The following is a 26055-nucleotide window of genomic DNA, read 5'->3' on the forward strand; positions in this document are numbered from 1 at the left end:
AATATTATTGGGATAACTTGGATTAATGAATAAGAAGAGAAAATAAATTCTTGACTTTTACTATGATAAAGTTATATACTAAATTGACATCAGTGTTATCTGCGTGAAATAGAGATGCTCATGTATTATCTTGTCTCTGTATACCTTAGATCAGTGGTTCTCGAAGTGGGTTCCTCGGACCCCTGGGGGTCCGCGACGTCTAAAAATTGAAATATGTTGTAATAAAACGGAACTCACAGCTGTTATGCAAGAAGTATTTTTAAGATTAAGAAACTGCAGCTGTAGGCAGTACGAGCACAAAAGAATAACTTCATCATTTCCATTGCTCAAGGATTTCAATGACTCTTCAGGTGAAAAACTATCTGCTGAAATACACAAAACACTTGTAGGACAACTGAAAGCATTAGCTGGAAATTGTCGAGAATATTTCCCTGTCCCACTTGGTAATGGTTGGATTGAAAATCCTTTCATTAATATAGAAATCCATGACATACAAGATATGAATCTCTCTAACACAGAACAAGAACAGCTACTTCCTGCGATACTTCATGAAAAAACTTTTTCAAAGAAAATGAACTTTGTAACTTTTGCTTGCGTGTGCGCTGTGAGTATGAAGAGTTGTCTAAATAGGCATTACAACATTTGATGCCTTTCCCTACTACTTACTTATGTGAGCAGACCTTTTCTGCTCTTTGCAATATTTAAACCTTAAAACAAAACATCTTAATGTGGAATCGGGCCTAAGACTGATGGTGCCAAGACTTATTCCGGATTTCAATGCATTATGGAAAACAGAATTAAATTTCATTCCTCACGTTAGTATTTTCAATTGAAATTTCGTTTACTAGGAAACAATCATGTATCTTTAGAATAAATTACTTATTGCGTTATTTTCTTGATCTTTTTCTTGTCAGTGGTAATTCTAATTAGTATTCTTTTTAAATATCATCTGAAATTTCAGATAGCGTTGCAAGGGGATCCGCAGAACACTTTTCGAATGAACAGGGGGTTCGCGTTCTCGGAAAGTTTGAGAACTACTGCCTTAGATAGATGTTTTCAAACAAGCTGTTTACATTTTATACTATGTGTTAGTTTATTCACAGTGCAATTAATCTGACAGTCTTCCTAACTCTACATCTTATCTCAATACGCGCAATAAAGCACCTCGTTCAAACGAACTATGTATGAAAGAAAGACTGAAAACAAAACTAAGTACATAAAAGCCATGCAGAGACTGGGGTTAGGAACCAAGTCCCTTTTAGTGGCACAATTTATAACAGTCACAACCCCCTGTGGAGCCAACATAAAAGGATTTGATTACCAACCAGTCATGAGCCCACTAATCTCTCTACCTTGGCCCCCTGGGTACATGCATCGGAAGACTCGACCCAATTCTTCAGCCTGAATTCTTCCAGCAGGAGTTAATTCACCACCCCACTTGAGAATAAGAACCAGTGATGGCTCCTTAGGAACATCTGAAAAAGAATAACGAAATAATTACATATATGTGATTATACACAACAATAAAATATAGTACAAATATTTTATATAATTTTGACAAACATTCAATGCTTATGATCTGGAAAGAAAACCACATTCTGTACAGCACACGTTAAATAAGCATGCAATTGGAAGTACGAACATATATGTGGGGGGATCACAAGCAGTTCTAGAATAAAGCGAGGGTAGGGATTTGCATTTCATGGATATAGAGAAAAACAAAATTTATTTAAGAAATAGATAAACGTCTAACAAAAACATCAAGTATACAGTAAAGTTGTTTTCATTCGTTACTGTTAGTAATATAAAATCAAAGAATATTAATGCCTTTAATGTACTTAAGATAAATTTTCTTGCATTGCAACACATACTATATACTCTTAACATACCAGACATATACAATGTGTCTACTGTTTTCATCCCATTTTAAAGTGTTATAGCTTGAAAATGGTTACTCGTATTAAAATGAAATGTCTACAGTTCTAAAGAGGGAGTATAAAAGTTTTGTTTGGTTGGCGGGAGATGTCACTAGTGTGCAGGGGTGACGCACGATAATGACATCTCCCGTCAACCTGTCAACTCGCCAACTTCTGTCCATGTTGTTCGAGTTGGGAAGAGTTCGATTATCGACTTGATATGTGCTATGCAGCTGGCAGAAGACACATTGAATATTTGTGAACATTTCATTGACAACTACAATTAATAAAGACAATACAGTACTTTGAAATCGGATGATATTTCTATATGTGTATGATCGTAATATGGTATGAACTTGAATATTCCCTCTTTCGAACTGTAGGCGTTTCATTCAAATACGATTAGTCACTTTCAAGTTATAATATTCTGAAACCGGATGAAGACTTTATATACCATGTAACTATTTACAGATAGAAATCTTATTTAAAATATTGTTTTATATTCGACTATGAATATTGAGTTCTATTGTGAACTCTACTGGCGTCATTGAAACATCTTCGATGAAATTACTTTAAAAAAAAAAAAAAAAAGAAACTTACTTTCGATTTCCTTTGTACACAGCTTATTCTTGCGTATATTTAGTACACAATATTAGAATAACGAATTCCTTATATATTACAGCTTACCTTATATAAAGATAACAATTAGCTACGGCATACAAAGACGTCGTTTGAACTGTACTGTTTTACGACAAAAATGACTTCAAAATATTGTTTCACTTACCACGGGCACTTTTCTTCTTTCGAGTTGTTGAGGTGGCTGCAACGTCTTCTTCAGATCTTCTAACGTTTAAGTCCGAGTCTAGGAAAGGTGCACGATAAAACGGATCAAGAAAGGAAAATTGTTCTATCTATATCACTTCTATTCTATATTTATTAAACGAAAAATCCAGGTAAGACACATAAGGTCTGTACACGCCGCAGATACAGAAACACATGGCACATTCATGCTAACATATTTTCAGTAATAATCTGGGTAATTTGTGTTGAAAGAAGATAGTTTTATCTTACCTATACAATCCACTGATACTCGAGCTATACCAACATTTGAACCAATTTACAGTATATGAAAATGAGAGCAATCAATCGATTTTTCTTACATCATACTTTCTATAGGCGCAAATTCAACGACAATCCCTGTCTTAGTCTCGCATTTTTTCGCTCTTTGAGTTTTCAACTGATTTATACTAGTTATTAATTTTGAAAAAAGAAGTGAAAGTTAATATCTTTAAAGAAAGTAGATTTGGTCGTAATCATATGTTTAAATTATCAAGATGACTGAGGATAAGGATATATCGTTTCATACTCAGAAACTCAGAAACTCGTTACTGAATTTTCACGTATATGCGACTCTCGATAAATTATTCTATTCCAAACCATTTTTTATCAAAAAAATGTTTTGTTTTCATATTTTATATTTATTAGGCTTATGAGTACTTGAATATGATCACAAACAGTAAATGAACACGAATTATATAGTTTAGTAGAGAGATAAGATTTATTTTGCTCTAGTAGTGTAAGGCCAGATTTGTTCTGAAAGCCCTAACTAGTCATTTTTTTTTCAATGTCTGTCGTGATACTTTGATATCACATCAGTCAAATCCTAGTTTAACGCCCGCCTTTACATTCTCTAGATTCCAAAGTAATGGATGATAAATTCAACTAAATAAGACGAACAATTAGTGGAATTATCCTAAAAAGAGGTAACTCATGGATAAGATGTTTGTTTACCGTAAAATTGACGTGATTTCGAATCAAACTTCCTATGATTTACATCAGAATGCCTGTTCTGTCACTGAGCCATATTTTGCATCTATAGAATTACAAATTTCAATTATGAATCTAAAACTGACATTATATACGAAGATGTAGTTACATGCCTATTACGTCACCTTACTGCTCTACTGCGCATTGTAACGTCTAGGACTGACGTGATTTCATTTTTTTTTTAATCCCTATTTTTACTATCTTATGAAATGTATCCATTCTTTCACATACAAGCATGCGCACAAAAACACTCCCACTCACACACACACACACCCATTTGTCTGCAACAACAGTGTTAAGAAATAATTATGGAAAGCTGAAACATATAAAGGAAAGAATACAAAGGATTAAAAACAAGAGACAAGATTTAAAAAATGCCAGGATAGAATGAAACAAACTTACCTTGATGACGATTCTCATTTACATTAGAATTCTAAATTACACGTAAAAAAAAAAGTATGACCAACTGCTTGAAACAGGCAGGTAGAAGTCTCTCTGAATTTTATAGTCACTAATTTATGTTAGAAAAATTGGTAGTTCGAGAATTTGAGAGAGAAATACTTTTGTGATCAGCAACATGATTCTAAGTTAAAAATATAGTTTCACTTACGTTTCTCTCTCTTCTTCTTGTCTAAGAACAATCAATAGACAAGAATGTCTGGTTCGTAAGTAACTTTTGGATACGTTATGTTTGTAGGAAAAGCATATATCTTATTGCTCTAATTACTACATACCAGCAATGGATCTTTTCCTATACATCATTTAAGTGTGTTATACGAGGAGGTATCGGCATTTTAATTATCTCTCGGAACTTACGGAGTAACTTTGATATACTTGGCCTGTACAGATATTAGATCTTACATGTATGATTTGGTGAAAATTATTTTGTATATCATTTTCTTGTTTTCTACAGGTGACACTGGTTGTTAGGAAAGTGTAAAATGGAGGAGATAGAAGTTCGTAATGTGATTAAGTTTCTGCATTTGAAGGGATAAAGTGCCCGGCAAATTCATGGTGAAATGAAGTTTGTGTATTGTGGTGACCGCCCATCCTATAAACTGCCGTAAGATGGGAGAAAAATTTCCAAACAGGTCACATGTCTCTTACAGATGAGCAAATACACTAGACTCTCGCTAATCCGGTCCTCAGTAGTCCGGCCTCTCAGTAATCCGGCGCACATCCAACCAAAACCACGTGCACAATGAATTATCGTGCGCATGCGCAACAATGCTTAGAAAATTGTAGCATTCTTTACAGTTCGGAATCATGTTTTCTAAAAGGAAACACGTTACGCTAGACCTTAAGCAGAAACTCGAAATTTTAGGCAAGTTAAATCAAGGTTCTTTGCAAAAAGCCATTGCTGCTGAGTTCAATGTTGGACGAGCAACTATTTATGACATCAAAAAGAAAGATGATGTTATTCGACAGTACTCAACACAAGTGAGTTGGGAAAAATCAAATAAATGTCAGACAATCAATAATTCGGCACTTCCGGTACCCATATGTGCCAGAAAGACCGGATTAGCGAGAGTCTAGTGTACCTTGACGTTCATCAATCACGGACGATGTTAACGTAGTACAGAAAATCGAGAAGCTGATCCTGAAAGATCGACGAATAACCATCCATAACATCATGCCGCAAAGTGGGGTCAGTTTGGGGTGTGCGGAAAATAATTCATGAAGAACTGCATATGTCTAAATGTGTCACAACATTAGGTTCCACACGTTTGCTGACTCCTATTCAGAGAAAAACACAGTGTGACATGTCGAGTTACTTGTTGAATCTTTGGAGCAAGTTTAGGACTTTTTTTTTTTTTTTTTTTTTGTTCGTTTGAGAACTATGGACGAACGTTGGGTCTATCTGTATGACCCTGAGACAAAAAAAAAAAAAAAAAAAAAAACTCCTTTAGCCTAACCGGCATAACCGTGGGACGTAAAACTTAAAAAAAAAAAAAAATGAACAAGGAGTGGAAGCACTCCTCCACACCTCCCCCTAAAAAGGCTGCCGGTAAGATCATGCTCTCAGTCTTTTAGGTCAGTTGTGGGGTTTTCTTTATAAACTACCTTCAAAAAAGCGGTACTATCATTGGCACATACTGCTGCTCACTTCTCAGAAAGTTACGAGATGCTGTTAAGCAGAAACCGTGGGGGAATTGCACGGTAACTATGTAGGGAAGTCTTAAGAAAGAACATAAAACTCAACACATTGTTTCTATTAGTCCGTGGTGATAATTAAAACATTCAGAAATGAAAATCTTTTTATATGAATGCTCTGGACTTTTTGAGCATAACTTATTATTTTGTTAATACATTACGTCATATTTCGGTACAACAGAAGTATTTTTTTCTTTTCTTTCTTCAAAATTACAGACAATTCGTATCAAAGTGTTCAAACAATTCATCTTTCTAGTTTGATCTAAATTACACTTGTCATAACGATCACAGTTTCATTTCAGATCATAATTCACTGAAATTTAGTCTCAATGTTCTAAGACATTCTTCGGAACATCATATTAATAAATGTCAAGCATATCAATTGATCCTTCATTTTATTATTATTATTTTGTTTTTGTTTGTTTGTTTCTGTTCTTTTGTTTTAACATGGACTCATGGACAACACCATCAGATCTTACAGATGACTTAATGAACTCATGACGAGCCAATAACGAATAATTCCTACTGAAATTAGGATAAAATTTACCAAGTAAACGTAGATAGGCGGTTATGCTCCCGCTTCGTAACCTTCAAGCTCTGAATTTCCATTGCCGGCCATTCTAATTTAAGATATTTCTCAGTCTTCTTACGCTACTGTACCATTAAAACATATATACTTTATAGCATTTCAAATTCCTTTCTAATTCTCAATATCATCACTGAAGTGTAAACTAACCAATACGGATTGTATCTGAACTTCGTTGACACAGAAATCAAATAAAGAAACCGAATCACTTTTGATTCATAAAACAATTACTAATTTACGCCTTTTTAACTCACACTGATTCTACTATCACAAAAAGCTAAATTTCGCAAGAAAATTTGTGAATAATTATTTAAACTGGCATGAATGTTCTAAGTTACTTTGTGTTTTCCTACGAGATTAACATTGTAAATTGTGAGTTACAACACAAGAACGTGAAAAGCAGTGTATAAAATAATGTAGGTAGAACTACATGGCCTTTTTTTTGCAATTAAAGACTTTATAATGAAGTACAAACTTTATTGTCACCGAACTTTGGAAACTAAACTTAAAAAGGGTTTCTAATTTTAGAAATAAAAATTACTAATAAATATATATTGTTCCATAGAACGACAGTAAATCACAAATCTTACCATCATCACTGCTTGATCCACGAGGTCGTCCCTTCGGTTGATATTTCAACTGAACCTTACGGTTAATGCCAGAGAAATGTCCATACCTAAACGAAAAATAAATAAATAAATAATACATAGTTGTTCCAAAAAATATTGAGCGTTTTGCGCACGTGAAGGCGTTAGTATTCAAAATCTCATTTAAGGCCTTGAAACGTTCAGAAGAGTCAATCGACTATATCTGTACTGCTTTTCACCGCTTCTAGTATTTTAAAAATAGCTGAGAAATGCGAATTCGCGCAACCCATTGCTACAGATCATAAAAACGGCAATCGATAACTGATTCTTCTCCACCGTTGAGTGACTCTGAAAAAGATAACAATACATGCACTTTGCCTCCTCATTATTTATGGCCTTCCAAAAGTGCACAAGCCAGACATTTTCCTTTGTCCGATCATATCAGGTTTGAACCATTCAACTTACTTATTATCCAAATGGTTATACGAAAAACTTACAATAGTGGTTTCCAATATGTTATTAAAAATAGACTTGATGTTAAACAACAGTTGTCATCGCTTGTAAATGCTAATGTTATTTTGCTTGCATCCATAGAAACACGCGGTTGTTAATATGTACCTGTCCATATCTTAGCACACGATCTTAGTTGTTACAAAATGATGCATCTGCCTATGAAACTTATTTTCTATTATAACTGCTTGGGGTCTGTTTAACAATCAATGTATTTCAATTTAAAAATCATTACTTTTCCCACAATGACGGTCTAATCATGGGGAACATACTATCTTCCGATATTGTCAAGCACTGTTTAAATCATAAGAAACATCTATTTTACAACAGGATATATTTAGGTATAATAGATAATACCATTACGCCGAGGATATGATACTATTTGTACGTAATGAAAATATTCTTTTATACATATTTAAACAGTTTAATAATCAAAATCCTAGGTTAAAGTTCATTCTTGAGCGTGAATCTGATAACTATTTTCCTTTGAGATTTACTGATTATCCGATCACACAGTAAATTTATAACAAAAGTATATCGAAAACATACTTTCGCAGGTACTATTTACATACATCAACAGTCAGCCCATCAACCACTGTATAAGGTTAATATTTGCAAGGATTTCTTTCGTAGGGCATTACTAATTTGTGATCGTGCAAGTGATCTCGATGATGAAATACAGCTTTTATATCAAATAGAATAAAAGAACGGTTATAAGTTACGTATCTTTATTTTTTAAAAAAAGAAAAGAAGAACACTTTAATCAAACACGTAGATCAGTGCAAGTTTCTAAAATAGCTATTCCCAAAGAAGCAAAAACTTGAAACCGAATTCTTTACTTTCCACAATTATCGGCAAAAATTCAACGTATTATTGCAAAGTATAACATATCTGCTGCCAATATCCCCCCCAAAAAGTTTAGAAAAGCATCTCACCGGGTTTAAAAGTTATTTTGTTGATCCATTAAATAAATCAGGTGTTTATCGTGCTTAGTGTGAATGTGCCACTTCATATATATGTTAAACAAAGCACAACATTAACACCCGAATTAAAGAATATTAAACAATCAATCACACCGGGATGTCATTTCACTTAAAGCCATGTACACCTAATATGAAACAGGCTAATGTAATAGGTTCAGGGGGGGGGGGGGACCGAGAGATTAAAGAATCATTCTTTATTCATAAATATAAACTGGCTTTAAATCTGGATTCTGGCAACATTGATAAAATCTTGCTATATATCTTCGATGTGTATTTGTAGCATAGGCACCACGCTTCTTTCAAACTAAACTCTTTCTTTTTTCCACTGTACTCCACTGGTTCTTTTTAGTACTCACTTTTTACGTTACGTTCATTTGGTGGTATATATTCTTATTTCCACACCATATTTCACTTATCCGTTTTTATCCTTGTTACTTTACCACTGAAAATGGAACTTGCTTGTAATTCCGATACGTGTAGAGAATATTTAGTTTTCCCACGGGAGGATATATTGGTAAGTAACCAATTTTTTGTTAATTGGAAAACATACTGAGAATTTGTTTATAATAAAATCGTTCCTATTGCTAATGAAGGGAAACACAAATGTTTAATTTACACTAAAACCTAAAACTGAAATTCCTGGCACTACAGTTCTTGAAACACTAACACCAATTTGATGCCGCATGCAAAACTTGATACTGTGGTCAACATATCGGCTCCAAACTTCATTATTTCTCATTTTTTAGATTAGATTTTGCTATCTCTTAATTCATATAGCTTTCAACTACCATACGATCCGGAGTTTATACCGAAATTGTCGTTCGTACCACGAATCGAACTCGAACCCTGTGTATTCACTATCTGGTCATGCAGGGCACATAAATTTTAATTAATGCTTACAAAGTAACCCATCTATACAACAGTACTACTTACATTTCCAAAACGCTTTTCAGTTGTTCCAGTTTTCCTTGTTTCTCTTCAATTTCAGGATCGGCAGCTCTATGTTGTATTTCGTTCAGCAAGGAACGAGTTATGTCTAATATTTCCTGAAGTTGTTTGGGTCGTTTCAACTTCACATGACCATCCTTAAAACCATCATACTTCTCGAAAACTTCGAAAAATCTGTTAGAAACATACGGTACTTTAAAATATAAAGTACAAACAATCTATAACTATTACAACCCTATTTATTTAAGTTTTGTAAGTACTATGTACAGTATTACAACATTAAATAAGTGGATCAGAATCTAGAAATGGTTATTGCAAAGAACATCAATTACCAAATTAATTATGGAATTCATACTAATTGTGGTAATGCGCTTAAGTGCAACATCATGAAACAGTGTTACTTCAATATTTCCATCATTAGCTGAAATTTCTTTCGGTGTGATATTTAGTAACCTTAATTTCGAATAACTCTCTTAATAACTTCGACTACTTCCTGGGTTCTTCTTCCGGAGATTAGTGAGGTTACTATGAGAAAATATTCTACATACTTACAACACTGAAATTATAAGACCAATAACTTCTTGACCAGATTGAAAATATACTCACACAAGAAACCATATGACGTTAATCACTCCCTGATTATTAATTTAGGAAAATTAAGAACACAATAATAAGGTTAGTATTTAGTTTCAAAATGAGTTATTCACACGATATTAAATTACATGGAACTTAAGTTAAACATTGGTGTAAATGGTAACAAACTAAGAGATCTTAATAAGGATAATAAAAGTCATATTTGGATAATAATAATAATAATAATAATAATAATAATAATAATAATAATATAGATAATATAGATAATGACAATGATGATATTAACGATGATGAAGATAATGATGATAACGATGATGATAATGAGAAGTAGGACGACAAACTAACCTCGTTCCGAAATTATGAATTTTTTTTTTCTTCAGTAAAAATAATATTAAAATAAGAACATAATAATGTTCAGTAGAAAAACTCTCTTTCCATTACATAACATTATTACATCTACGTACTGACTATCTCTACAGACTATCGAGTTACTGAACTTATTACTTTAGTACTTACTTGGGATGTCTCACTTCCACTTTCATCTTCTGTTTCGGAGTTCTATCTCCGTGTCTAATAACAGCAACAACACATCGCAGTTCCATCCTATATTGAAGATTAAAACATTACCAAATAAAACAAAAATGTAAGTTTGTGCTTTATAGTAGTTATAGTAACCTTTTAATAGGTTGCTGCAGACAGATCAATTACTGAAACTTGCCCTATACCTCGTTCTTTTAGACTCGGATATTGTAATTAAAACTTTCACACATTATTTTCAATTGAAGTTCTACAGAACTAAAAACTCTGAAACAAATTAGACAGCCAGCTTAATTTGAAATGATAATAATCCACACAACATTACAGGTTACATTTATAAATTATTTTAACGAAAATAATTTTATTTTAATGGTTATTTCAGGCATATTTAGCTTCTATTATTGTTGTCTTCACTTTTTATTAATTTTATCTCTCTCTATCTCTTCATACATATGTAGTAATAATGAAAGCAAAAGGTTATAGAAACACGAAAGAAGAAAGAAACAAAATTTCTTGAAAAGAGAGTATATAAACACATATATTAAGACTTTGCGAAGTGGCCGAGTTTCCGAAAAATAGGGAAATGCCATGATCATACTGCTGAATAAAAAAGGACACAAAGAAGACCTAAGCAATTATAGTTTTGTAAAACTTTTCACTGTAATATACGAAATGTTTAGGAAAATATCTGCGCTCCGAAAAGGAAACAGTTACACCTCGCCTAACTAAGACAGAGAGAACAGGCTGAATTTACAAATTATCAGAGCACACTACATTATATTCAAGCAGTGAGGGAACTGACAAAGTCGAACGAGTATGAATCACACTTATACGCTGCGTTCATTCAATACAAAAAAGCTATCGACTTGGTGAAAACCTTGGCGGCCATTAATGTACTCAAGTCGACTTCGAAGAAGCGTGAATAAAAGTTACGGACAATGCGTGTAAACGAGTCAATGCAAATATCAAACTATTTAATACAAAGACTGCAAAAATAGATAAAGGGGTACACAACAGAGTGATACTACTTCTCCCAAGCTTTTTACCAATGTACTTGAATATGTGTTCCGATCTTTGTACTGGAACAACAGAGTGACAAATGTAAACGGAAAACAGCTTACTCCTCTTCATTTCACTGATGACATCGCTCTATTCGCACAAAATATAACATATGATAGAAGAGTTTACGGGTTATAAGTGATTATGAAAAGACGAAAGTAATATTCAACAACATCGCAAAGGAGTCACGGACTGAAGTTGAAAATAAGACATTAGAAGAAGTGAATACTTACATATATCTGAAACAATCATGGATTGCAACATTAAAGAAGAAATTAAAAGATGTATTCAGCTAGGATGGAGTGCATTCGGAAGGAACAGCTTTGCATTGAAGAGCAAAATGTCAATATTATTTTTCAACTGTGTAAAATTTTCAATGAATATATTCTGCCTGTTTTGATTTTTAGATCGGATTTGATTTTAAGTTTAGCGTCCCTTTCAGCAGTGAGGCTATATAAGACATGGACCTATAGTTTAACGTGGGATCCGAAGCACATGAACTCCAATGGAAATCGAACCCAGGTCTCCCACGCCAAGGATAATAAAGCATGGAAATATGTATGATAGGAATCACCAGCAAAGGTAGATACGATGATATAGAAAGAATCACATGGGTCAGAAAGATGACAGGAACGACGGATATTATCATGAAAATAAATGTATTAACCCTAGAAAGACCAGGGGGGTTAATTTTGCACGCGAGTTCTTTTTTATGTAGTTTATACGGATTAATATACAGATGGTGATCAGAAAAATGGAAACACCTGAACGAAATTGCAACTTACCAGATTAATATGGTGTTGGGCCACCTTTCGCCTTCAGAACAGCCTTGATGCGACGTGGGATGGAGGCATAGAGGTCGTGAATGGTAGCAAGTGGAATTTTACACCATTCCTCGCGCAGGGCATCGGCCAGTTCTGTGAGAGAGGATGGAGGTGGAAATCGTCGCCGGAGTCGTCTTTCCAAGACGGACCACAGATGTTCAATTATGTTGAGATCTGGGGATTGGGCGGGCCAGGGGAGGTGTTGAACTTCATCCCGATGTTCCTCAAACCACGCTGCAAAAACGCCAGCTGTGTGAATGGGTGCATTATCATCCTGGAAGATGGCGTCATTGTCCGGGAACAACATCCGGACCATAGGATGCAAGTGGTCTCCTAAAATTGTGACAAAATCGTTGGCAGTGATTCGTCCGCTAAGTGTGATCACAGGATTAATGAAAACCATGATATGGCGGCCCACAGCATCACAGTTGGGCGGAGACACTGCAGATCATAAGCTTCTTTGGGCGTTCTCCACACATAAACACGGCCCGTGGTTGGGAATAGGGTGAAGGATGACTCATCCGACCATATCACACGTTTCCAGTCCTCAACGGTCCAAGTTGCATGGTCGCGGCACCATTTGCGGCGTGCGAAAGCGTTATGGTCCCTAATGAGCGGTTTGGCCCGTGAAACACGACCCCGTAAGTTCATGTCATGTAATTCGCGACGGACTGTGATTGTCGAAACAGGGTGGGGGAGGTGCTGATTGAGTTCCTCCGTCACTTGCTTCGCAGTGGCACGACGATTCTGTGTGACAATGCGCTTTAATACCCGGCGTGATCTGTCACTCATGATTTTCTTCCGCCCACTGTTCCGCTTCCCCGATGTGGTTTTCCCGTGTGTTGTGTAGGCCGTCATCACTTTTGACACTGTAAAACGCGACACACCTAACACAGTAGCCACTGCCGTCACACTCACTCCACATAACCGCACACCAACAATTTGCCCTCTTTGAAAATCTGAGAGGTCTCCCATTTTACACTACCTCCGTCTGCTGCAGCCACTGGACACTGCTGTTCCACTGCGCCTGACGTAGTATGGATACCGACCTAACACACCACCACCAGCGGTCCGGCGCTGCGGGCGCCACGACACCACTGCCAACCCATACATCTGACGTGTTGCCAACTACAGGTGTTTCCATTTTTCTGATCACCATCTGTATATTCAAAATTCTCTGGGAAAAAAAAATCATGTTGCAGATGCGAGCATGGTTTTTCTAGGGTTAAAATGATGGGTTATAAGGTGAAATGATTGACAGATGGAGGCAATTCTTGAGTAGATACCAAGAGACAAAAACTGACTTCAGAAACATCTTTTACAAGACGAAGTAGAAAAGTACTGTGAAGTAAGGTGGAAGATAATTGAACAGGATAGATGGTTGTTGAGAATAGTTGAAAAAAATCTTTATCCTGCAAATGGATTGACAATAAGTATTTGAACGTGGTTGCATGTCCACGTACCATCGAGGCATTTACTTATTAATAAGCAAGAACTATATGAAAGCTGATCGACTATGTAAGTTTCTCAACATGACGAAAGTACATTGTCGCTTGCCAATGAAATAATGTCATTTACATTATATCCGAAAAAAAAAAGGATGAACAATTCTACAAACATTATTCTACTAATTTTTACCAAGATCTGATTTCAATGTTTCGCTTAATAAATACCATTATACCAAGTATACTTAACACTGGAAAACTTCATTATAATATTAAATAATGAAATTCTTTTTCTTACTTCTCTGTTTCTTTCAATTCACTGCAAAGTGTGAACACTCAAATGGTTTGTTTTCATTCGGGTGTGAAAAGGAACAATTATATCTTATTAAGGGTACCTTTTAGGACGGGTAACTAAACATACTTAAAAATGTGAATGGATAATTTTTGAGGCAGAAGCGTTTCCTCTTGTTTCCAGCTTGATGAGCTAATGTTGCCAGTGAATGTTTTTCTTTAATTATTCCTTAATTGCTCATCGGTTTTTGGTCTGAAGAAATGTTTTTAAGAATACAACATTCTTATACTTAAACCGCAAAACCAACCCAAAAGTGAATAGTATCATGAACAGAAACACCAGGAGTTTAATGCATGACTAAAACAGCGTTTCCCAACCGGTGTGCCGCGAGGGAATGAAAACAAAATTATTAATTATATAGCAACCAAATTACAAGACAGGAAAAATGTGTATTTGTATTTCACATTACTATGAACCTCTACAATGGAAAAAATACTGTAATTGTAATATATTATTGTATAAACATACATTACTACTACACAGATTGTATTTCGAAAACAGAATTTTATTAATATTTAAAAATTGTGACGTATATTAACCATGTTAATAAATTATAAGTTTCACACTGTGTTACTTGTCTGTACATTTTTAATGTTCAAAAAAAGTATTTATTATCACTGTTATGACCATTATTGCTTCTTTATTGTTACATGTTATTTCATAACTTGAAATTTTAGAATCTCATTCTACCCTTTCGACAAAGCAAATACAGGGTTCATTATGAAAGTAATGAGCATTGCTTTAGAAAAACTGTTTTATTGTTCCGATTGTTACAAATGTTTAAAATTCCTCAAAATACGCTCCTTCTGCATCGATACACTTCTGGAGACGTTGTTTTCCACGCCTGGAAAGCACCTTTAAAGTCCTCGGCTGGAATGGCTTTTTAAAACCTTGTAACATGGGCTTGAATGTTCTGTACAGAGTCACAATGTTTTCCTTGGAGGTGTCTCTTCAAACGGGGAAACAAAAACAAGTCACTAGGAGGCAGGTCAGGACTATAGTTGGGGTGGGGGACCACTGGGGTTCTGCTCTGGGCCAGAAAGTCAACGACGGTGAAGACGGTGTGACTTGGTGCATTGTCGTGGTGGAGTTTCATTGAGTCTTTGATGTCACTTCGAACTCGAGCGACCCTGCGTTTCAGTCTCTTGAGCACTTCTAGATAAAATCCTGCGTTGACAGGTTGTCCTGGTGGGACAAACTCGAAATGGATGATTCCTCGAACGTCGAAGAAGACAATGAGCATGGTTTTGATTCGGGATTTGCTCATGCGCGCCTTTTTGGGGCGGGAGGAGGATGAGGTGTGCCACTCTGCACTCTGCCTTTTGGATTCTGGATCGTATTCGAACATCCAGGATTCGTCTCCAGTTACGACCGAGTCTAAAAAGTCCGGATCACTTTCACACAATACCAACAACTCCTTGCAACGAAAAACTCGAAGTTCTTTTTGTTCGTTCGTCAACACCTTCGGCACAAGCTTCGCACAGACCTTTCGCATTTGCAGGTCCTCGGTCACTATCCCATGTACCGCAAATGTTGACATGTTTAGGGTGTCCGCGATTTGTTGAATGCTCACACGCCGGTCTGAGCGCAACACTTCACGCACACGGTTAACGTTGTCGTCGGTCCTGGCCGTTGTTGGGCGTCCAGAGCGGGGCTCGTCGGCGACCTCCTCCCGACCCTCCTTGAACGACTTGTGCCATTTTCCGACCTGGAATCTTGACAAACACTTCTGTTTGTAGGCCTCTTTCAGCATCTGGTAAGTTTCCGTAGCATTCTTACCCAACTTGACGCAAAATTTTATGGCGTAGCGTTGTTCGACCGAACCCTCCATCGCGCCGTGTTACCACCTGTAAAAACGTGTTTCACGCGGATCGACATCCACGCGTTGTCACTGCTCGCAGCAGACTGACTCCGGGCGCGTTTGGAAGGACAGACCACCCACTACTTTTTCCGCGCCGGCAGCGCGCGCTGCGGTGGATTGTTTAGTCAGGGTAGCATCATGCTCATTACTTTCATAATGAACCCTGTACTCATACAAATTACCTCCATCTGTTTTAAAAGTACAAGAGATTTGTTTGTGCTTTTGTTATTTAGTGATCTTCCTTAGTGAAAAGTTGGATACAGTATTCAAAACGAAAGTGTATTTTTAAAAGCCTGAGTCCTATATTTCATTGGAATTGTTTTCTATTTTTGAACTACAATGAAAAATAAGTATAATGATTTACGATGGGAGAAAACTAGTGATCAAGTTTTCTTCTCTGTGAGAAGGTCAGTAAAAAATAAAAAAACACGGTATTTTCTACTTACTACTACTACTACTACTACTAATAATAATAATATCTATGAGTGTGCCGCGAGAATTCAAGTTACACCCGTAGTGTGCCGCAAGTTGGAAAAGGTTGGGAAACGCTGGACTAAAACATTAAGTATTTAAAACGCAATCACCCTTACTTCAGATCAAAACTGGTTAATAATTAAGGACAAGATTGGCGAAGGAAGAAAAATATAAACTAACAACATTGATCCACTTCGTAGGAAAACAAAAATAAAAGATACAAGGGAAAATACTTTTCCTTCGAAAGTTATCGCTGGGTATATTCAGAATGTTGAGTATATTCAATTATTCATCCTAGTAAGTCCCTTCAATAAGAAATCGTTCTTCCTCGTATTCACATCACAGATGATTGTTAAGAGAGGTATGAAAAAGAAGTTTTAAGAATTTAAAAACGTTCTCTCCGCGACAATCATATTATACTGAATAATATAATTTATGTTTAGTGATACATCAACATATGGGCATATGAGTCTGTTTAACACTGACTGTAATATTACTTTATAATTAACAAATTTCCTTTAGTTTACTCATTTTAATATATAATAACTTGCGACAAAATGGGATGAATCAATCGATTTTCCTTAAACTGTATCTCCTATAGGTGCGATTTCAACATAAATTAGTTTAATAGCGCAGTGCTGGTGTGATAATCCATTCCTTGAACAGTTACACATCTCTCCCTCTCTCTCTTGTGCTCTGTGCTTAAAAGAATGCATGTGAATAAGAGAGTGAAATGTGTATGGCTGTTCAGGAAACGAACTCGCTAGTGTAGTGGTTACCACACTGGCACAGTAAGCAGAAGATTTAGGTTCAATTCCCGGATCAATACAGCACTTTTTCACTCTGAATCTTCGTATAGCATCTTGATCTAATATTGCCAAACACTGGGTTGTCCGAGTCAAACATGCATAAGCATTTATATCAATACATAATAAACAGGAAATGCTACAAAAATGGAATGTCAGTACATATCTGTGTCAATGACACGCTGTCAGAGCTCCGGAAGCATGCTGACATTCTGGAAAAAGACATCCGCAGCCCAATTATCTATAAATGCGTTGAATAACAGCTTTCAGCTCTCATCAGTTAGCATGTCTGTTGCATGTTAACTGACGTTTTAGATGACCAAAACAGTTGTTGCATAATTGGAGACCAGGTGAATAAGGAAATTAAATCCACATCTTGATGTCATGCTCATCAGGTCACACCTTAATGATATGTGCTACATTTGGTCACGCATTGTCATGGGCAATGATTGCCTTTGGTAAATTTCGCGACCGCATCTAAATAACTTCTTTCAAGAAACGAACGATAGACCTTCGTGGTTTGACAGATTCATGGTAATTATGAATTTCTTCTTCATCGGATTCAAGTTCTCAAGAAGAATTGCAGGCGAACATCTCACCCGGAGAATACCAAGACTTGACACGATATTATTTGGGTCGGTGTACAGATCCATCCAACTTTCAGCAAGGCCCAATGTAGTTAAACAGTCGTGGATGATAGTACTGAAAAAAATTGTTTCGGATGTCTCTTTACGGAATTTTATTTGATCTTTCTGTAAGTTCATGAAGAACCCATTTTCAAAGCAAATTCCTCATCTTCAATGTTTTCTTCAAAATATGATAAGCGGTACTTTTTGCGAATTCACATTCGCGGGTAATCTCAAGTGCACTCTAAAGTACTGATTGAAGTATTTTTCCTTTGTTTGATGTTTTTTCAGCCCTGTGATGGTTAATGTTGTGAGCGCCTTAACGTCCCACTCCATCGTTTATTCTGTCTTAACTGAATTTATTAACCTAGAGCCTTTCCATCTCAACTGTGCCCCTGCTGGCGCTACTGTCGATATGGGATTTCCTGCACCTCCCTCGAAAGAGGAGGGATAAGTTGCTGTGAACGACATCTTTCAATTGTTAGATGCGGAAGTGTTGCCACAATGAATTATTTCACGCGCTTCGCTGTGGTCTGTCTTATTAGCCACTCTAAGTAGCCTATGATCTTCACTCGTCAAAATCAAACGACTGAATGACAAATTGGCAACTCAGCTGAGGTCATTCGCTTCTTTTCCCTAACCAAAGGGAGGGCTTCCTCCGTCAGAGGGCGGCGGGGGTTGGGCCGAAATATAGTTTGCATAGTTTCCGAAGGCACAGGTAGAATAGACAGGCTCTAATTTTGAGTGGTTTACAAGAAAGGTCACCCAACATTTTGTCCAACTCATTTTCAATGGCATACATTTTCCTAGCAAATCTGTAATTTTTATATAATTTATTTGATAAATCTTTCTCACACAGCTATGAAGCCCTTGTCGGTTCTTTTTCGCATCCGCTTTAACTAACAACAACAACAATACAGAGGTCGTGATTATTGAGTGGACACATTTAAGTTTCGTTTTGTTCTGTTGTATAGTTTCTATAAAATACCGATAAAGATCTGCATATGTTTGACTCGAACAACCAGATGTTGAGACTGAAAAATAATCACACAATATCAAAATCATATATGTATAATTCTAAACACTGAACTAAATATTGCACATTAAAGTACGTCATTCGTATCTTTCAGTTTCATTATGTGAAAAAATACGAATTCCCCGAACCTTGATGTATGATAATATTATATAATTAAAGAATGGTCCAAATAAAACATAAGTTAAAAAAAAATTAAAATGGAATAGTTAAAATCATATTTGCAATACAAGTATCTGCGTACAATAATCGAAGTAGTCAAAAGTGACAGCGATCTATGGTCAAGGTTGTGTGTGAAGTAAAAAGCAAATTTTCCAATCGAAAAAGAACATCCTAGTAACGTTGCTGTATGCTTCTACAAGGAAAGATAAGAATGTAAAAACATTTAGTGCCACTATGAGGTGAAAAATAACACATGGATTTTTTTTTTTTTTAAATTGGACAAAGAAAAAACAGGAAATATCAGTGTTTCATCTTTTAGTTTAAAATAATATTTTTAAAAATTATTTATCAATGTTTCATCTTTTAGTTTAATAATAATATTTTTAAAAATTATTATCTGGTCTTACAGAAGTCAAAAATACAGTATTAAAAATTTCCTGCAAACAAAAATAGTTGGATATACAACAACGATGGGGCGTATAAAAGCCAAACTTTTAAAAGCAAATATTATTTTGAATTCAAAAATCATACATTCAGTTTTCTACCAAAACAAACATACTTCGACTTAATAATCGCCTTTCTCGGGAAAGTGTGACGTGTAGTCACATATTTGCTTTCTACTTTAAAAAAAAAAAAAAATTGTGAATCTTATTGCAAGTGATAATGTTTTGCTTATTCAATAACAGATGGCAGTAGTAGTTGTCTTACTGCTTAGTGTGCTTGACTACGCCTTCTCTTCTCCGCTGTTTGCGAGCTCCGGGCCTGTTGTTTGTTCATAAGGGAAAGCAACATTGACGTGGAGCAACATGCTTCCGTTTTGTGTTATTTGTTATACGACGTTTGGTTTTGGCTTACGTCATGTGTGTGTGTGTGTGTACAGTTTAACAGGAAAGGAGAAAAATTGAGTACATAATTTTCGTAACACGTAACTGAAAATCTAAATTAGCTTAAAAAAATTAAATACGCGAAATTTACTTCTTTTTAACAAAATTTGCTAAAGGTTTTGCTGAATTAGGTAAAACACAGAGTCAGTTTGTTGAGAGCAATCTGAAAAAATAACAATATAGTGTCGGAATTAAACTTGTTTAGTAAATATATAGTAATAAAATTAAAGGATTATAAATTCTGATTTTTAAACTTGTCGTTTTAAAGGCTGTTAGATAAACTGATAGGAATAATAAGAAAGATAAAGGTGTGGGTAATGTTATTTGACTGGCGGTGAGGAATTGGTTTTTCTTGTCAAAACTTATTTCATTTCTCTCTTTTTGCACTTGTGTGCGTGAAATTTCCAAACCTGTTTCAAATTTTCATACGACGTGGTTTATCATTCCTTAAAACTGATAAGTTTATTGATTAAACTTGATAAAATAGGGAATAACTTCCAAAACGATAAAAATGGTAAAAAAAAAGGAGGTATTTAAATGGAGTTTAAAACAGCTATAAAATGCAAATAATGTCTTCAAATAAAAGGGAGAATAAGTATTAGCCTTTATTGTTTTGTGTAAGGAATTAAGGGCTTGTTAAAACACTTTAAATTGCTTTGAATAAATTCATGGAAATGAAATGAAATGAAATCTTTAAGTTTTACGTCCCACGGTTATGCCGATTAGGCTAAAGGAGACGGTGATGATGAGAGATGAGTGAAATGGTGGAATGAAGAAAGTGGGAGGAAACGGGAGAACCCCGAGAAAACCCACGAGCACGGTGTTTGTCCACCACAAAGTAAATTCATGGAAAATATTAAATCCTTTATTGATATACAAATTAAAACTGGTTCATTTGACTAATTGCTTAAAATGTGTTACGTAAAATTGATCCTTTAAAAATTTAAATAACTGCTATAGACACTTGTGAATTAAAATATGTACTTAAACAATAGTGTGAGTAGTCAACATTAGTCAAAAATTAGTAATCTTTTTCTCCTGTAACACGGAACTACGTAACTGCTGAGTTTTGGTAAGTATTGAATTTTGATTTTTGTAGACATTAGTTTTGGATGTACACTGCACTGAATGTTGAATGAGTATGATAAATAAAATAAATTAAAATTATTTTTAAATTAAAACAGAGTGAATTAATTCCGAACTAAATGTTAATATTTGAGAATTTTGGAAATTTCTAGTCCATATATAATCACTGAAATTAGAAAAAAATCCCCAGTCGACCATCTGGGATTTTGATGAAATTTGACACATAGGTACCAACATCCCACAAGAAACCATGTTTTTATTATTATTATTATTATTTTATTTTATTTTCTATCTCTACCAGTTCTTGAGAAATTGACTTAGAAGTGAGGCAGAGTGCATCGTGACTTGCTAAACACACTGATTATTTAAGTTTTCAATGAGCAAGAACTCGGTTACTAATTATGTTACATGAGTCAAACTTTTTCTCCAATAAATATATGCATCGTTGTAATGAAGTAAAGGTTGAAAGTGGCATGACCATTTTATGTTCGGATATATAAAATGTCAAAGTCAGTACTTTTTTTACATCACCGTTTATAAAGCTCATTCTTTAACGAACACAGATTTCCTAGATAAAACAACAAATGCCTGTGCTTGTGTGCAATACCTCACAGGGTAGTGAACTATATGCACCAGTAATGCAAAGCTATTTACACTTTATTTACAGGATTTATGGAAGGTTAAACTTGATATCATTGTTTAAAAAAAAAAAAAAAAAGAAAGAAAGAAAGAAAGAAAGAAAAAAAGAAAGAAAAAAACTTTTTGGTTATTTTCAGAGCCCTATTTAACTATGTTTACAGTTGAATATGAGTGTGATATTTTGGATGAACATTGCTACTTATGTAACAAACAATTTGTGTGAATTTCAAAACCCTGATCTGATTCCTTCCATTGTAAATCATCGCCTCTGTCAACAGGTGTCGGTAGTCTTTCAGGTTTAGAACGGACATGGAGAATGGAAGTAATTAGAGAGATTCTCAACAGATGGTATTAGTAGAGCCCGATTTATCACATACTTCTTATACCTGACCACTACATGGAATTAGTATATGATTATCACAGAAGTAGCATTTTGCATTTGTAAACCACATCAGAGAAATGGATCCTTGTAGTTTAGGTGTTAGGAATGGTGACAAGTGCCACAAATTATCATTCTGCAGGAAATCAGAATTGAAGAAACTGAAAGATATTGAAGAGACAGTGTATGTTACATTACTTTGGCAATTGTGGAAGGAAGGAGGCTGTGCAAGATTATCTAATAAACCGTTTTGATGATCACTTACTTGAAGGTGATGACTGTGTTAAGTTTAAAAACTAGGTTCACACAGACCGGTTGACATTACAAACCCTACAGCTCTCGGTGAATGAGTTTTGTAACACATTGGCTCAGGGAATTGATAGTCTTAGAGAGCACTATTACGTAACCAAGGCTCAAGCTGCATACCTGAGTAACGTAAAAACTTCACTTCAGAAAGCAGAGCTAATTGTTTTACTGGACTTTGCCGAAAATTACACGTTCGTTATACAGGTCGATGTCCAGGGATACTATTGAGAGAAATCCCAGGCAACTGTGCATTAGGGTGTATCGAAAAAAACTTTTTTTCGAAATCTGGTTACGGCTAGTGCGGATTTTTGGCCAAATGGCATCAATAAAACGTATAAAAAATCTCAACTCGATCAGACAACTCCTTCTGCTGCCGAGTAGAGCCCAAATTTTAGAAAAAATCAACAAAAGATTCACTTTTCAACTGATTTTCCAAAAAATATCTTTTAAATATTTCCTATATTTTTCGGTCTTTTAAATTATTGAAATAGCATTGGAAGGGAGAAATAAACACAAAAAACAAATTTATTACGGTTATTTCTGTACACCACAAGCATAAAAACCTAGTTAATTATTTGTAAAAATGCACTGACTTTCTGGCGTATCGTACAATTAAATTTTAATATAAAATTATTGAAGTCTCTTGAATAACGAAGAAAACACTTTAGTGCTAAATTCTAAGAGCAGTAATAGTATAAATAATTTGCTCCCAATGCCGTATGCATCTGCTTATCACGCTAGATCACCTGCCGCCCACCTCTCCCCAAACGCCTCTTCTCTTGTACTTGCCCAGCTGAAAGGATCGGTCTTATCAGTCGCCAGTAGTCAACCAGCTGTGTCGAAAGTGATTGTCGCTGCTTGAGTTATTTATTAGTGCTGTAGGAAATTTTAACTAAATAATTTGTTTTCGTGTGAAGTGCAGTATGTAGAAGTGAGAAGAGTTTCAGTTGTGTTAAGTACTTTTTATTAGGAAGAGAGTGACAGATACGCTGACGTTATGGCATCGACAAGTTTTTTACGGTCTGACGTTAGGAATAGCATTTTTGGGACACCCAAGGAATTGGGTAGAACACAGCTACCAACCGTTGAAATGTATTGAGACAATATCTATGGGAGCGAGAAGAAAAAATGAGAATTTCGGGATCCAGGAAAGAGCCTTCAACAAAGGATTTATCTTCTATCGTCGCCAGGAAGATTGTAGAAAATTGAGATTACGCCTCAATCAGCGGCGAAGCAATTTTCAGTGTCAGAAGGATTGTTGCAATGATATTGAAGTACCATAATATTGTTCCTGACTTGCAAAACTCAGCAAAGCCCGGTTTCCAAACTTCTGCGAAACGAATTGCTGATTTTCAACAGTCTGCCAAAAATATTTCATTTGATATAGCCTTTTGTAAGTGTTCCGATCCTCTTGCCTGCAACTGCGAAAAAGGAAGAAAAGTGCCAGTGCTAGAGGCGCCTTTTCTTCTAGATGAAAGAACCACAAGATTGAGGCGTATCTCAATTTTCTACAATCTTCCTGGCGACGATAGAAGATAAATCCTTTGTTGAAGGCTCTTTCCGGGATCCCCAAATTCTCATTTTTTTTCTTCTCGCTCCCATAGGTATTGTCTCAATACATTTCAACGGTTGGTAGCTGTGTTCTACCCAATTCCTTGGGTGTCCCAAAAATGCTATACCTAACGTCAGACCGTAAAAAACTTGTCGATGCCATAACGTCAGCGTATCTGTCACTCTCTTCCTAATAAAAAGTACTTAACACAACTGAAACACTCTTCTCACTTCTACATACTGCACTTCACACGAAAACAAATTATTTAGTTAAAATTTCCTACAGCACTAATAAATAACTCAAGCAGCGACAATCACTTTCGACACAGCTGGTTGACTACTGGCGACTGATAAGACCGATCCTTTCAGCTGGGCAAGTACAAGAGAAGAGGCGTTTGGGGAGAGGTGGGCGGCAGGTGATCTAGCGTGATAAGCAGATGCATACGGCATTGGGAGCAAATTATTTATACTATTACTGCTCTTAGAATTTAGCACTAAAGTGTTTTCTTCGTTATTCAAGAGACTTCAATAATTTTATATTAAAATTTAATTGTACGATACGCCAGAAAATCAGTGCATTTTTACAAATAATTAACTAGGTTTTTATGCTTGTGGTGTACAGAAATAACCGTAATAAATTTGTTTTTTGTGTTTATTTCTCCCTTCCAATGCTATTTCAATAATTTAAAAGACCGAAAAATATAGGAAATATTTAAAAGATATTTTTTGGAAAATCAGTTGAAAAGTGAATCTTTTGTTGATTTTTTCTAAAATTTGGGCTCTACTCGGCAGCAGAAGGAGTTGTCTGATCGAGTTGAGATTTTTTATACGTTTTATTGATGCCATTTGGCCAAAAATCCGCACTAGCCGTAACCAGATTTCGAAAAAAAGTTTTTTTCGATACACCCTAATGCACAGTTGCCTGGGATTTCTCTCAATAGTATCCCTGGACATCGACCTGTATAACGAACGTGTAATTTTCGGCAAAGTCCAGTAAAACAATTAGCTCTGCTTTCTGAAGTGAAGTTTTTACGTTACTCAGGTATGCAGCTTGAGCCTTGGTTACGTAATAGTGCTCTCTAAGACTATCAATTCCCTGAGCCAATTACGGCATTGGGAGCAAATTATTTATACTATTACTGCTCTTAGAATTTAGCACTAAAGTGTTTTCTTCGTTATTCAAGAGACTTCAATAATTTTATATTAAAATTTAATTGTACGATACGCCAGAAAATCAGTGCATTTTTACAAATAATTAACTAGGTTTTTATGCTTGTCGTGTACAGAAATAACCATAATAAATTTGTTTTTTTGTATTTATTTCTCCTTTCCAGTGCTATTTCAATAATTTAAAAGACCGAAAAATATAGAAAATATTTAAAAGAAAATTTTTGAAAATCAGTTGAAAAGTGAATCTTTTGTTGATTTTTTCTAATATTTGGGCTCTACTCGGCAGCAGAAGGAGTTGTCTGATCGAGTTGAGATTTTTTATACGTTTTATTGATGCCATTTGGCCAAAAATCCGCACTAGCCGTAACCGCATTTCGAAAAAAAGTTTTTTTCGATACACCCTACTGTGCATCCTTTCGTGGTGTACTGGAATGATAATGGAACCCTGCAATGTATCAATTTCTGTTGCATATCAGACAGTTTGCAGCATAATGCTACTACTGTCTGTATATTCCTAAGGCATTTCATGACACACCTGACACAAATTCTTCAAGATAGATAGATTTATAAGAAAATTTACTTCAGTGATGGTACTGGATCACAATATAAAAATTACAAGAACATTTACAATCTATGTCAGCATGAAACTGTCTTCAGAATCAAAGCAAAATGGCACTATTTTGCAACATCCTACAGCAAAAGCCCATGTGATGGTGTAGGAGCAACTACAAAGAAATTGACAGCCAGAGCCAGTCC

The 26055-nt window shown here is 35.4% G+C and overlaps 1 protein-coding gene across 22 annotated transcripts in view; it reads right to left on the reverse strand.

Annotated features, from left to right (window-relative positions):
- l(1)G0196 (inositol hexakisphosphate and diphosphoinositol-pentakisphosphate kinase) overlaps positions 1 to 26055 on the reverse strand; it is a 331048-nt gene that overhangs the window by 152248 nt on the left and 152745 nt on the right. For 17 of the 22 annotated variants that reach the window (XM_081736359.1, XM_081736379.1, XM_081736366.1 and 14 more), the window contains 5 exons: positions 10622 to 10708; positions 9497 to 9685; positions 7074 to 7159; positions 2701 to 2778; positions 1326 to 1475 (listed from right to left, as the gene is read on the reverse strand). In XM_081736359.1, the coding sequence (XP_081592485.1) occupies positions 1326 to 1475; positions 2701 to 2778; positions 7074 to 7159; positions 9497 to 9685; positions 10622 to 10708 (590 nt within the window). The remainder of the gene's footprint in view (positions 1 to 1325; positions 1476 to 2700; positions 2779 to 7073; positions 7160 to 9496; positions 9686 to 10621; positions 10709 to 26055) is intronic. The other 5 variants (XM_081736370.1, XM_081736364.1, XM_081736372.1 and 2 more) reach the window with 3 other exon arrangements.

This window comes from Thermobia domestica, chromosome 13 (genome assembly GCF_964235325.1).
Source record: "Thermobia domestica chromosome 13, izTheDome1.hap1.1, whole genome shotgun sequence".
Taxonomy (NCBI): Eukaryota; Metazoa; Arthropoda; class Insecta; order Zygentoma; family Lepismatidae; genus Thermobia; species Thermobia domestica.